We start from the raw sequence: 13717 nt of genomic DNA, 5'->3' as shown, positions 1-13717 counted from the left end.
CAGAGAGGGGAAGGCCCTTACTTGGTATCATTCCACCATGAGTGGCACAGTCAAGACTGGGTCCCAAAAGAATGCTGATTCTACCAGCCCATACTTCCTGCCCCGGGATTCCTGCTCCATGACTTTTTCTGCAGCTCCCCTCAGCCCCACCCCCAGGCCAGTCAGGCAGTGCCAGCCCCCATCGCAGTCCCATCTAACACAGCTCACTTGATTCAGACCTTCTAAACTCATCGAGGGCCAAGAATCTGCTAATACTGATCACCTCTAAGAGGCTTGCTTGGTGGCTGGGGACTTGGGGTGAGAAGAGACTGTATTCTTGTACCTCTTGAATTTTGAAACGTGTGAAGATATTACCTATGTCTCAAATAATACGTAACAAAACAATGAAGCATTCTGCTCACCTCACGACCTAAATTTCAGAAAAAATCAATCACATTTGTTCAGCACTTTGACATTTTTAATGTGCTGTCTATTGTGATCCATACAAGAGTCCCAGCAATAAGCTCCATTTTGTAGATGTGGACACCAGTCCAGACAGAGGAAGCTACTTTCCTGGGCTCACACAGTGAATCTATAATGAAATTTGGGCTAAAATCCAGGTGCCTTGATTCCCAGTGCCTTGCTGCTACCATTTCCACATCCACACAAACTCATAATTTATGCCAGATTGTTTTTTAATCAGCCTGAGACAACGTGTTCCCGTTTGCCTTTAAATAGACATTTTCAAACTTTAACCTAAGAAATAGCAGAAAGACCGGTCCCACCTCAACTTTGTAGGTGGCAACCTCCTCTGCCTGACCCCACCCCCTAAAAGATACTCCTGTCTACTCTGGAAGCCACAGACCACTCAGCCACTTGGTGCCCACCTTCCCAGAGCTCAGTGCTGGTACATCTGCCTGGCACAGACATTCTAAAGAGGTAACTTGGCAGCTGTGAGTGCATTCATCTGAGGGGGTCACTATTTCAGGGCCTGAGGGGTTTCTTTTTAGCCTTTGCAGCTGGTGTCTCTGAAATGGAGAAGTGTGTCCTTCCCCTAGTACGGGCAGTGCACAGACCTTGTGCCCCCAGAAGTCTCTGTTGCAAAGCAGAAACTGCCCAGCAAGAAGCCTTGGAATGATGATGAGGGGGAAAGGCAGGGTGGGGAAATGGAGAAGCAGATGTATGCTGTATGCTGATCAAAGCAGTGTTCCTGTTTCAAAATAAATCCTCTCTTATCTGCTGTCATGGCAATGCAAATAAACCCCCCACCCTATCAGTTCTTGTTTTGTAGCAGCCACCACCCAAAAAAACTCAGAGTCCTAAGATGGAAACGTCCTTGGGAAGTCACTAGAATCCCCTCTCTGCATCCTGGTGTGATTTGCCCAAACCAGCTCCAACTACTTTGGAAGATCCTTATTAGTAAGGGTTCTGGTTTTCTCTTCCAACGTCTTCCCATGATGGCTTGCACAGACCCTTAGCATGCCACTTGTTAACTGATGCCTTTCTGTTTTGGCAGCCTCAATCCTGTCACCAGCAGCTATGCTTATTCTAGTCATGAGCTCATCCTGATGAAAAATTGGAGCCAATGGGAATGACTGAAGTCAGGCTAGAGCCAGGAGGATGGCCTTGATGACCTCAGCAAAGCCCAGCTGATACAGGAGTTCAGGCTCCAGCACCAAACTCTTCCCTGGCCAGTAGCCTTCTTTCTCTTCCTCCACAAAGCTGTTATCCCTCTCTAGAAAACTGTGTCCTTCTCAATGGAAGGTAGTTGCTCCCAGTATGCCATTCACTTATCCACACCCAAGTAGGACACCAGAGGCACCAGGCAGATAGGAAGTTGGGCTCAAAGAAACTTATGAGAGAGCAAAATGAAAAAGCTACATATATCCCCTCAGTCTAATGAACTCCAAAGCCTACCTCCTGTTGGAAGCCTTCTAGATAAAGCAAGTGCTGGGAATATAACAGACACTGAACCCCAAGTGCCAAGTCTCCTTCCTTTACCCTCCACTTACCTGTTTTCTCTTCTGAGGCATCTCCCACCCCTAATACACTTCCCAGTGGAAATAAGGCATTTGAGAAAAAGGGAAGTATATGGGTGGCTGCCACTTGCTGAAAGCTCTGGAGGGAAGTCCTCCCCTGGCTCTCTGACAAGAGCAAAACCTCCAGCTGAGAAATAAAGAGGCTCTGCACGTGAGCCAAAAAGCAGGGCCCGAGGAGGACAGCAAATGCCCAGTGGAGGGAGACAGAGAGGATGTCTCCGGCTTTTGCATCTCAGCCATTGGCTCTGCTGCCCAGGGACCTGATCGGCTGCCCCATGAGGACTACTGAGAAGCTCAGTCTCTTTGTATGCCACTTGCGATGCCCACCTTGTGTACTTACCAGCATTCTTCTTCACCTGCAGCAATGGGAAGCACTGCAAAAGAAACAAAGAAGAAGTCAAGGCATTGCTGAGATGCAATATCTGAACTGAAAGGGATCTTAAAGTTAGCAAACTCGATCCACTCATTTTACGGAAAGACACATGGAGGTCCAAAGAAAAGGAAAATGAAGTAAGGAACAAAGTGGAGCCCAGACACAGACTCCTGGATGCCCACTCCATACAACTGTACTTTCTGCTACCCCACGGCTGATCCCGCCGGTTCACTTCACTCTCCCTGAATGGAGAAGGCCCCCAGGTCAGGGGATTGTAGACACTCTGCCACAGCTCACAGTACTGTTCCAAGGCCTGATAAGAAAGATTATCAAAGAATGAGTTAACATTTGCTTGGCACATACCATCCTTGGTATAGCATCAACAAGGCTAGAAGCAGGGTGTGTTGGTGGCAAGGGCAGTATTTAGAATTGGAGAGCCCAAGTTCAGGGCCACCTTCCCCTGCTTACTGATTATGTGACATTGAACATCACTCGTAACCTCTTTAGCCTCAGTGTCTGCATTTATAAGACTAGGAGAGCAATAATCCCGACTTCACAGACTTTGTGACAAATTAACATACATAAAGACACTTTTTAAAATGATTAAGCACTCTAAATTCATGCATTCAACAAATATTTATACAGTTCCAATGCCCTTCGGCGCACTATGCTAGATGCTAAGGATATGGCAGTGATCTGGGCAGATAAGATCCTCATGCGGCTAAACTCTTAGTAGGAAGAGACAAACAATAAATAAGTAAACAAAGAAATAAGGAAATTTCAGGCATCACTAAGAACCAAGAAGGAGAAACTTTTAAAGACAGGATGAGGTAGAGAGTGATTGAGTAGGGGGAATACGGAGGTGACCAGATGGGTCTCTCTAAGGAGCTCAACTTTGAGCAGAGACCCAGATGGCAAGAAGTTATCAGCAGTGTGAAGAGCTAGGTGAAGAGCATTTCAGGAAGATGGTGAAGAGAGAAACGAAGGCCAAATTATGAGAGGCTTTGAAGGCCAGGGCAAGGATTTGGACTTTGATTCAAATTATAATAGGCAGCCATTGGTGGATATAGAGCAGGAGAATGGCACGATCTGATTTCTACCTTCAAAAGGTCACTCTGGCTGTTGGGTAGGAAGTGGACTGTAGAACCTGGGTGGAAGTGGGGAAATCTGTTAGGAGGCTTTTGCAGCAGTTCAGGCAAACAACGTCAGTGGCTTGGGCTAAAACGGTAGTTGTAGAGACATTCATTCAATAGTTAAGGAGGAGAGAAAAGAAAGAAGGAAGGAAAGAAGGGTACCTCTTAGAGGTAGAAGGGTCTTCTTGCCTGTTCTCCTTTTACACAGCCAGCCTCTAAACCAACCAAGTGGTTATCAGGAAAATAGTTGCCATAGTATGTGTCTATCTCTTACCCTCTGCACAATGACTGCCATACCAGCTGCAGACACTTGACCACAATGCTTCCTAATCCTAAAAGATTTGTCTTAGCCTTAGATTACCCTAAAATGACTAAAGGTCTGATCCACCCTTGTAGCCCATAATTGGCCACAGGAGAGAGGAGGGATGGGGGATGTCCTCCCAAGTGTTCACTGGCAGGACCCTCAAGGGATGTCAGTGTGAAGGAGAAAAAAAGTTCTAGAATGAGATCGGCGTGACTAGAGGAGAAAGAGCAATAGCGACAGATATGAAAGTTTGCTACAAAGCTACAAAGTGGAACTATGATTAAGCAAGTCAATATAATTCTTAGTGGTGGACAAAGGGGGAGGAAACAAAAATGAGAAAGGGTGAGAGAGTAGAAGAGAAGGACGAAGCAGACCCCTGTGAGGTCTTAAATGTGACAGTTCTTGGAAATTAAGAGATGAACTGATGGGTGGGACAGACTGTACTCTATGCTCTAGTCATATTAAATCTCCTACTTCCCCACCCTACCAGCCCAACCCATCATAGTTATAGCAGAATTACAGATAGTTCAGGAAATAACTAGGCCTTAAATTTAGGGATTTATAAGTTACAAATTAGTGACCTACTTTGGCCATTACAACCATCCTGCATGGTAGATTTTATTATCCTCATGTGACACATAAGGCAAATGGGGCCTAGAAGTGAAATGATTTGCTCAAGGTCAAGGTAAGTGTCAGAACCAATAGTCTATGCTTGAGGTCAATAGGGCTCCCAATTTTATGGCATTCTCTTTTTCTCTCTCTGAGGTCCAGAATAACCTGGATTGGATCAGGCCCATGAGTCCCACTCTGCTTTTGACCTTAATCTTGATGCTATTTTGGTAGCTGAAAGACTTACAAGGGAAGATAGCTTATGAACTTTTGCATCAAAGAGTTCTGCTACAAAGTCAAGGCCCTTTTTGTTTCCTTGTTGTAGAACATATCCCTCTGATTTGGAGTTTCTGAACCCAGAAGCCAAAAATCCAACAGTTACAAAGACAGCCACTCTAGAAGAAGACCAGGATTAGTGGTGACAATCTTCTCATCTAGTGGGTCATTCATTCATATATTCATTTATTTATTCACTCATTCACTAGGTACTTCCTCAGGGCTAAGCCCTGTGCTAGGTACTCAGGGATTCATATAGATCAGACATATTCCCTGCCCTTGAGAAAATCACAGCTCAGAGGGGAAGTCGATTACATGCACAAATCATCACAATTCAATGTGAGTGCTATTGGGAAGTATAAAGCCTTATGGAACTGAGCAGAGGGAGTAAGTTGTTGCTGGGAGTGGGGGCACATTGTCATAAGGACCCTCGTGAAGGAAATAGCGTTTAGAACAGGTCTTGAAAGCTAAGCAGTTGTTCATCAAGAAAACAAGGGGGCAAAGAGCCTGACAGGTAGAAGGGGGAGACTAGAAAAGGATGAGGAGGTATCAAAGCCTGTGGTTTGTCCTACCCATCAGTTTATCTCCTAATTTCCCGGAACTGTTACATTTAGGACCTTGGTCTAGCTGGAGAGCAGAGTGCCAGATAGAGAGTAGGAAATGAATCTGAAGCAGCAGTTTAGGGACCAGATCGTGAAGCGCCTTGTAGGTCATCTTAAGAGCTTGGGACTTTATCTAGAGTCCAATGGGGAGCCATTGAGGGGGCCTAAACAGAGAGGTAACGTAGTCAGATTTATGTTTCAGAATGTTACTCTGTTGAGTGAAGGATGGATTGGGAATGTGGGGCTTAGGCAAAACTAGAGAAAGGGAGACCAGACGCCTGGCACGGTGGCTCACGTCTATAATCCCAGCACTTTGGGAGGCCAAGACAGGCAGATCACCTGAAGTCGGGAGTTCGAGACCAGCCTGACCAACAGAAAAACCCTGTTTCTACTAAAGATACAAAAAATTAGCCAGGTGTGGTGGCACATGTCTGTAATCCCAGCTACTCAGGAGGCTGAGGCAGGAGAATCACTTGAACCTAGGAGGAGGAGGTTGCAGTGAGCTGAGATCGCGCCATGGCACTCCAGCCTGGGCAACAAGAGTGAAACTCCATCTAAAAAAAAAAAAAAGAAAAGAAAAGAAAAGAAAGAAAGAAAAAGAAAGGGAGACAAGAGTTAATGGTAAGGTTCTGGGTGGGGCAGTGGTCTTTAGGATAGGAAGAAGGGGACCAATATATGGACAATTTACATGGTAGAACCAAAGTAAATGAAAGGATGTGGGAGGATAAGAGAGGAGTCAAGGATGACCCCAATGTTTCTGGCCTGGCAACTGGGTAGATGGTGATGCTATTAACTGAGGTCAGGAACAGAGGAAAAAGTGATTTGGGGGGTATACCGGGGAATCTTTTGTTGTAATGAATTTCCCCTTAGATCTGTTGGATTCAAAAGGTCTGTGGAGCATCTGCTCTGAGCGGTCCACTAGGCACTGGGGTAGACCTGCAGATACAAACATGAACAAAAGCAGATGTGATTCCTGCCGTGGAGGAGCTCTCAGTCTAGTGGGAGATACAGTTGCCAGCCAAGAAAAAAAAAAAGGTAGATCATGAGTTTTTTCAGAGAAAAGGGAAACACGTTGAAAGAGTGCAAAGGAGAAAACCAGAGTCAAAAGGAGAATAAAAACAGAAAGATGGTTGCTGGGTGAGAAGTAGGGAGGTCTGAGAGGGGTAGTTTGGAGACAAACTGCAAAGGCTATGGACAAGCTTTGTCCAGAACTGGGCCATCCTTAGCCACAAGGGGCTGGGATGGAGCTCACTCTTCCCAGCATCCTTTTCGCTCAGCCTCCAGGCTCTAGGACCAGCCCTTGCCCTGGTATCTGAGGGGATGTCTGGAGAGACTTTTTGTCCTTGCCTTGCCTGGTTTCTCTGCTCCACCTCTCCCTTCCTTCCCTAACCACCTCCAACACCCCCACCCCTCACTCCTAGCCAGCCCTGTGCCATAGACCCAGGCCTAGGGCCACAGTCATGAGAGCACGTTCTTCACATTCCAGCCTCCCCCAGCCTTCTCAGCCTGGCCACACAGAGCCTTATTCACAGCCTGGCCCTCCCTTCTTCCATAGTGGGCTCTCACCACCCCCAGGCCTATCCTGAGTTTTGCCAGCACAGACCATGGCCACTGTGGAAAGCAGGCTCTCCTGAGCCCTCTGGAGCTGACTCCTCTCTCTTGGGGTCTCTCAGCTGGAAGGTGGGTGCAGTGGCTTTGGCCACTTGTACGTGCATGAGAGTGCATGTGTGTTCTATTCACTTGGCAAACTTTCTCTAGGCTAGGCCTAGAATAGGGGCTGTGTTGAGCCAGGCTGTCACAGGACACAGGGGTCGATTAGACCCAGGCTGGTTTCTTAGAGCAGCTCACAGTTCAGAGACAGCTGAGTAGAGATGGAGGATGGTATGGTGGTTGAAGCTCAATTGAGCCTACCTCCAGGTCCTAAGTTGGAGTACTGGTGTCACGGTGCCACTTTTAAACTGCATGTCAATGACCTGGAGACATGTGCTCATGTTCGGGATGTGAGGTCTGCTGGGGATGGAGTGCTACAGCCCTGAAGGATGCCAATCTCGTCCCTGAAAAGGGCAGAGGAGAGCTGGTTTCAAGAAGGACTGACTGACACAGGCATTCTGGGCTTGACCCTGTGCCTTTGACCAATTATTTGCTGGGCTTCAGACTTGTTACCTAATGAGAGGTGGGTGCCTGACAATTCTTAGTCTGCCATCACAAAGAAGAGAATGAGGAACATTCCCAGTCGGGAAAGAGCAATGGAAGGAATAAATTCTAAAAGGCTTTTATAGAACTCAGAGTCTGGGACAGCCTCCTGAGGAACCCCCAGAGCGCCTGTCTCCTGTCTGTCTCCCTCCGAGGGTGCAAGCTGTCCCACACTGGCTTGGAGTATGTGGGCCTCACAGAAGGCCTCTCAGAAAGCCTGATTTTCCATCTCTACCCACCAGGACGACGACTGTGATCTAATACCTACTCATCCACCCCCAAAATGGGCCCCCAACCTATAGCCTCGGGAATGCTGATGGTTTTATAAGTCACCCCTTGGCAAAAATTCCTACTGCCTTGGACGCTTTTCCCCTTAATTCCTTCCTGCCAGTGCTGCCAGGACATCCTTTCCTGATGCCCCATCCTGACTCCTCACCTGGCCTGCAGGGCTGCTCCAGGCCTGACTCTTTGCCTTTGAGCCTTTCCTCCAATCTTTCTCCTGCCTTGGGCCCTACTGTCCACACGTCCACAGAGGCCAAGAGTAGGGCCAGGGAGGAGAGTCAGCAGCAGCTGCAACCCCCAGGGGTTCTCTGGATAATCTCAGGAATGTAATATTCCAAAGACTTGACTTTCCCACCAGCCAACAGGGGCCCTCCTTCCTGCCCAGAACTTGGGAGTCTTTCCGGGAGAGGCGCCCTATAGGGGTTAGTGTAGGAAGCGGCTGGAGGAGAGAGACATGGGGATTCCAGTGTGGGATGGAGCTTCTTTTCCAAAGTCTGAACTAGTCTGACCAGGGATGGGAGCAGGGGCCGGAATAGGAGGAATGAGGAAATTGCCTAAACAACCCACTTCCTGAACCTCAGGGTAGTCGCATCTGTGTTTTCTACTGTCCTTTCACTTCCACAGGATGTCCCCAATTCTAGGCTCTCCTCAGCCAGGGAATGAAGGGAATGGCAGGTAAAAATTTTTCCTCATTTTATAGATGAACAAACAGGGTCCAACCTATGGGCCCAGGGTCACCTAGAGCAATCAATCAACTATTTTTACATTCAACTCATATTTACTGAGCACCCACTGTGTGGCAGGCCTTTTCACATAGGTCATCATCACAATCAATTATGAAATGGGGAATATTCCCCCCATGTTGTAGGTAAGGAAACTGAGGCTTAGAGAAGAGAAGAAGAGGCAGAACCTGGGCTGCTAGATCAGTGTCCTATTTCCATCTACAACATTATATCATCGTACTACATTCTTCTCTCCAGCTCCCAGAAGGCACCCAACCCAAGGTAGAAGAAAGGGCCAGGGAAAGTCAGCTTCATCCATATCCAGGGCCTCAACTCCCATTCCCCAAGTGCAGGACTTCCTTTCTTCTGCCCCTTGGCAGCCTCAGCCTTGGAACTACTGATTGACCTGGACTCTAAGGGCCCTGACAGCAGCAGCAGCGGCAACAGCTCAAGGGTTGCCCAGAGGCACGGAGTTGAGGAGCTCTGTTCCCCACCCACTGTGAAACCTCTGACCCCAAATCCCAGCAGAGGCTGCCTGAGCTGCTGCTCCTTGTTATTGTTACAAGTGACTTGGAAAAGCAGGCCAGGCCCTGGCTCCCAGAGCTTCCCAGGCCCCCAGCTGTTCTCAGGCCCTGGAGGCTGCTGGGAAGACCAAGCTCCAGTGTCGGCTCTTTTCCCTGAGCCTGGGCTCCCCGCTTTTCTCCCGAGGGACTTTAGTGGAAATCACTGACATTTGGGAGCAGATTTTTTTTTTTTTCATTTGGCCTGAAAGTTCATAGAAGTATATGTGAAATATAATGAGACTGTCAGAGCTGGAAAGACTCTCAGAGATAAACCAATCCAGCCTCCTCATTTTACAAGTGGAGAAACGCAGCACAGATTACATGAACATAGTGGACTTTGGAACTAGATTACCTGGGTTAAAAATCCCCAATTCACCACTTAATAGCTGTGTAATCTTGGATAAATTTCTAAACCTTTCTGTGTTTCAGTAAAATGAGGATGATGACAATGATGGCTTGCCTTGCAGGATTATTGTGATGGTGAAATGAGTTAATATATGCGGAGGGTTTGGAACAGTGTACACCACATAGTATGTGCTCTACAAATATTAATTAGCTAGTATCGCTTCCCGACCTCTTGGCTACAATCAAGTGCAAATATTAGCTAGTATTAGTTCTAACTTCTTCTAGTCTTTGGGGATGAAAGAGAAGTCTGGTATTGCCAATCTGCAGCCCCTTCCACTCATTTTTGCCTCCCCCAACCTCCACCATAGCCATAGGAGGTATATCCTCCACCCCGCCGGGATCTCCCACTTGTACACCTTTTGGCATCAAAGAAGCTAAAAGCAAGGTAAGAATCTGTATCCGAAGAGACCTAAGTCAGAGTTGAAGCCTTGCCTCCTGCTCCCCATCTCACCTTCCCAATGCTCGCCCCATCTCTCCCACCCCTAGAACAAATATTATCCAATCTCACATGACTCGAGGAAAACACACCAGTTGTGCTGATGGGGCAAGGGTTAGGATCTTCGGATCAGGCAAATTTGGCAGTGGGTCCCCATCCCCATTCCCAGGCTGAGCCTAAGATTGTTCCAGACTTTGCTGTTACAGGAGTTACTCAGACTTCAGCATGGCTATCCCCTTGCCTTAAGGATTAGGTGGGATCGCCAATCACAGGTACTAGATTAACTAAAACTGTTAACGCATTGAGCAGTTTCATATACTGGAATTTTCTGTACTAAATCAATCATGCCCACCAACAGGGCACTTGGGGTTGAGTGTGAAAACTCATATCCACTAGACAGTAAGCTGCATGAGATGAAGACCTACAGCAGTTTTGTTCACCATTACCTATCTCCTTAAGACCTAACACAGTGTCTGGCACATAGTAGGCCCTGAATAAATATTGCTTGGTTGAACTAGTGAAGGAATTAATTACTTAAGGTTATTTTCAGCCTAAGGAAAACCCCCTCACATTTTGTGCAAGATAACAACAAATAAACATTTCAACAGGCTTTGGGATCATTATCTCATTTGATCCTTACTATAGCCCTATAAGGTAGGAGTTATCATTCTTCCCAGTGTACAAATAATAAAAATGGTCAATGCTTACTATGTGCCCCTTTTCTAAGAGCTTTACACATATTAACTGATTTAAGCCTCAGAATAACCCTGTAAGGTGGGTACTACTATTATCTACATTTTAGGGAGCAGGAAACTAAGGCTCAGAAAGGTGAAGTAACTTTCTCATGGTCAACACAGCTAGCAAGTTGTGGCTCAGATAGGTGAAGGGCTTGACTCCATGTAGATGTTTTGGTCTTTTCACTGCATCAAGAACACAAAGTTCAAAGTCCCACACACAAATTTCAAAGTCTCTTGTTCTTCCCCCTCCTCCCATTTCCATTCACTCTCAACACCTCCACTGAGGACAAGTCCCTTGGATTTGTGACTCTTCCCTCACATGTCTCCAACCTCACTCTGCCTTGAAAACACTCTTTGCCCTTTTCTTCCAAAGGTCATTCCTTCAGATTCAGATTCAATGGAGCATCTACCTTGTAACAGGGTTTTATAGACATCATCTCGCTGGCAACTCCATTAAGTCTTATCCACTGAGGAGAGGTGACATGCCCAGGAGCACTCAGCCTAGATGTGGCAGAGGTGGACGTAATATCCAGGTCAGTCTCACTCTGTGTCCAGTACTCCTTTGGCAACACTAAGTTGCCTTCTACTCTGGTCCCAAAAACTGCTCCCAGAAAGCTTCCTAGATCACCCAGAAACCACCTCACAAATCTCTTGAGCTCCATCTATGCCAATAACCTTACCACAACCTATTATTTTGCTCTAGTCCATGGGCCTGTGCCTCAAAGATACACAGCATATGTCCAGCATCTAGGCATCTTACAGTTAACCATGTCAGGGACAATCCACAGTCTGAATTTTTCACACATGTATGGGGCCAATACCTATCACCCAACTGACACGTTATTTGAGTGGGCTGTGGAACTCTGCCAAGAGGGTCCTCTGAGTGAACTTTCCTTCTGTGCAGTATAGGCCTTTACCTTCCCCCTCTAAGTGGTTTTTCCATGACCTGAGAGTCTTATGTCATAATTTATTTCTTTGGAACAAGTAGTTAAGACGTGGCTGGCTGTACATACTGTCTCATATGTACACATGTACATTACTACTTCCATTCACAGACACACACACACACACACGCACACACATCAGACTGATGAAGGGATCTGCAACAGTGTCCTGAGATAAAAGAGACTACCTGAGGAAGTGGTGAGCTCCACATCACTGGAGGTGTGCAAGTGTCTGGCCATTCTTTTGGTAAGATGTGATAGAGGCAACTCTGTAGTGATGGCATCGAGGAGTCTCTGAGGTCCCTTTTCCAGCCCCAGGAGTTTGTATACATTCATGTGCACCCCTGAATTCTCTATACTCCCCCTGCCCCTTCCACAACAAATACACACTGCATGTGGCAAATTGGACTTACTTGGGATGACAAGGGCAAAGGAATGAAAAAGGAGAGACATCCTGGAGGCTGGGAGTGAAATTGCTGAATCACCCTATCATTGTCACACGTTCACCCCATATCCTGCCAGGCTACTCCTAGGCAGATTGGGAAGCTGAGAGCTGGCCTGGGGGCAGAGAGGGGCTGGGGTGTGGGCAAGCACACATAAGGAGGATGCATGCTCACCTCACTTGCAACTGTGTGTGTGTGTGTGTACATGAATGTGAGCCTGCACAGGGGGGCGTGAAAGCTCACACTCATATGAACAGGTGCCTGGGAAGCCAGGTATAAGAGCAGCCACATGCAAGTCTCATGCATACTTGGACGAAAGCATTCACAGGAGATGGTGCTTGAGAATGTGTGCCTGGGCAAGCTCAGGAAAGCCCTTGTGCACATACACACTCATGTGTGAGACCTAAGTATGTAAGTATGGTGCCTAGGGAAAAGCATGGGGTCCCATGTTGGCCCACGACTGGGAGGTTCACCTCTATGAGCCTTCCCAGTCCACACGACTGTCTGTCCATGATTTGCTTTAACTCCCATAGAAGCTTTGTGGGTAGGTGCGGCAGGGTTGTTAACACATATGTGTATGCATGCGTGTGTGTGGCATGTGTAGAGACATCCCCCCTACTACTGCTTTTAGATTTACCAGAGACAAGTTGTGTTTGGATTTTGCCACAGAATGAGTAGGGAGATTATGGTATATTACACAGACCACATTGGAATCCTGCTGTGTCCTGACGCCCTCTGAGACCTTGGCCATATCTCTCCCTCTCTGGGCCTCAGTTTCCTCACTGGTAGTTTGGAGAGAGAAACACAGAAGGAGGAATAGATGACCTCCAAGGGCCTTTTCATCTCTGATATTGTGTGATTATCTACCTATGTTATAAGAGGAGGGAACTGAGGGACAGGAGAGAGAATTGACCCTCTCAAGGTCATCCAGAGGTCATGGTTGAGATGGCGCTCCAGGCAGATTTCCCACCTCCCAAGCCAGTGCCCTCTAGGACCTGATATGCCCACCTGAAGCCAAATAACATGAGGGAGGATTTGTGTTCCTGGCACCCCTTATGTGCATAACACCATGCTAAGTGCTAGAAGGGGGCAAAAGGACACATCAAAGAAATGGTCCTGTATGCATGTGGTGTGTGTGTGCTGTGTGTGTGTGTGCGCGCATGTATGTGGTGTGTGTGTGGTGTGTGTTTGTGGTGTGTGTGGTGTGTGGTGTGGTGTGTGTGTGGTGTGTATGGTGTGTGTGGTGTGTGTGTGTGGTGTGGTGTGTGTGTGTGTGTGTGGTGTGTTTGTGGTGTGTGTGGTGTGTGGTGTGGTGTGTGTGTGGTGTGTATGGTGTGTGTGGTGCGTGTGTGTGGTGTGTGTGGTGTGGTGTGTGTGTGGTGTATGGTGTGTGTGGTGTGTGTGTGGTGCGTGTGTGTGTGTGTGGTGTGGTGTGTGTGTGGGTTCTGTGTGGTGTGTATGCTGTGTGTGTGGTGTGTGGTGTGTGTGTGTGGTGTGTGGTGTGGTGTGTGTGTGGTGTGTATGGTGTGTGTGTGGTGCGTGTGTGTGGTGTGGTGTGTGTGTGGTGTGTGGTGTGTGTGGTGTGTGTGGTGTGTGTGTGGTGTGTGTGGTGTGTGTGTGGTGTGTGTGGTGTGTGTGTGTGTGTGGTGTGTGTGTGGTGTGTGTGGTGTGTGTGGT

The 13717-nt window shown here is 47.5% G+C and overlaps 1 protein-coding gene across 3 annotated transcripts in view; it reads right to left on the bottom strand.

Moving 5' to 3' along the window:
* STARD8 (StAR related lipid transfer domain containing 8) overlaps positions 1–13717 on the bottom strand; it is a 79413-nt gene that overhangs the window by 59178 nt on the left and 6518 nt on the right. For all 3 annotated transcript variants that reach the window (XM_017852757.1, XM_017852751.1, XM_017852750.1), the window contains exon 2: positions 2359–2392. Coding sequence is in view for 2 of the 3 variants with exons in the window: in XM_017852751.1 (XP_017708240.1) it covers positions 2359–2392 (34 nt within the window). In the remaining variant the exon portion in view is untranslated. The remainder of the gene's footprint in view (positions 1–2358; positions 2393–13717) is intronic.

Source organism: Rhinopithecus bieti, unplaced genomic scaffold, assembly GCF_001698545.2.
Source record: "Rhinopithecus bieti isolate Rb0 unplaced genomic scaffold, ASM169854v2 scaffold_35857, whole genome shotgun sequence".
Taxonomy (NCBI): Eukaryota; Metazoa; Chordata; class Mammalia; order Primates; family Cercopithecidae; genus Rhinopithecus; species Rhinopithecus bieti.
This window is presented reverse-complemented; position numbering and strand designations above follow the sequence as displayed.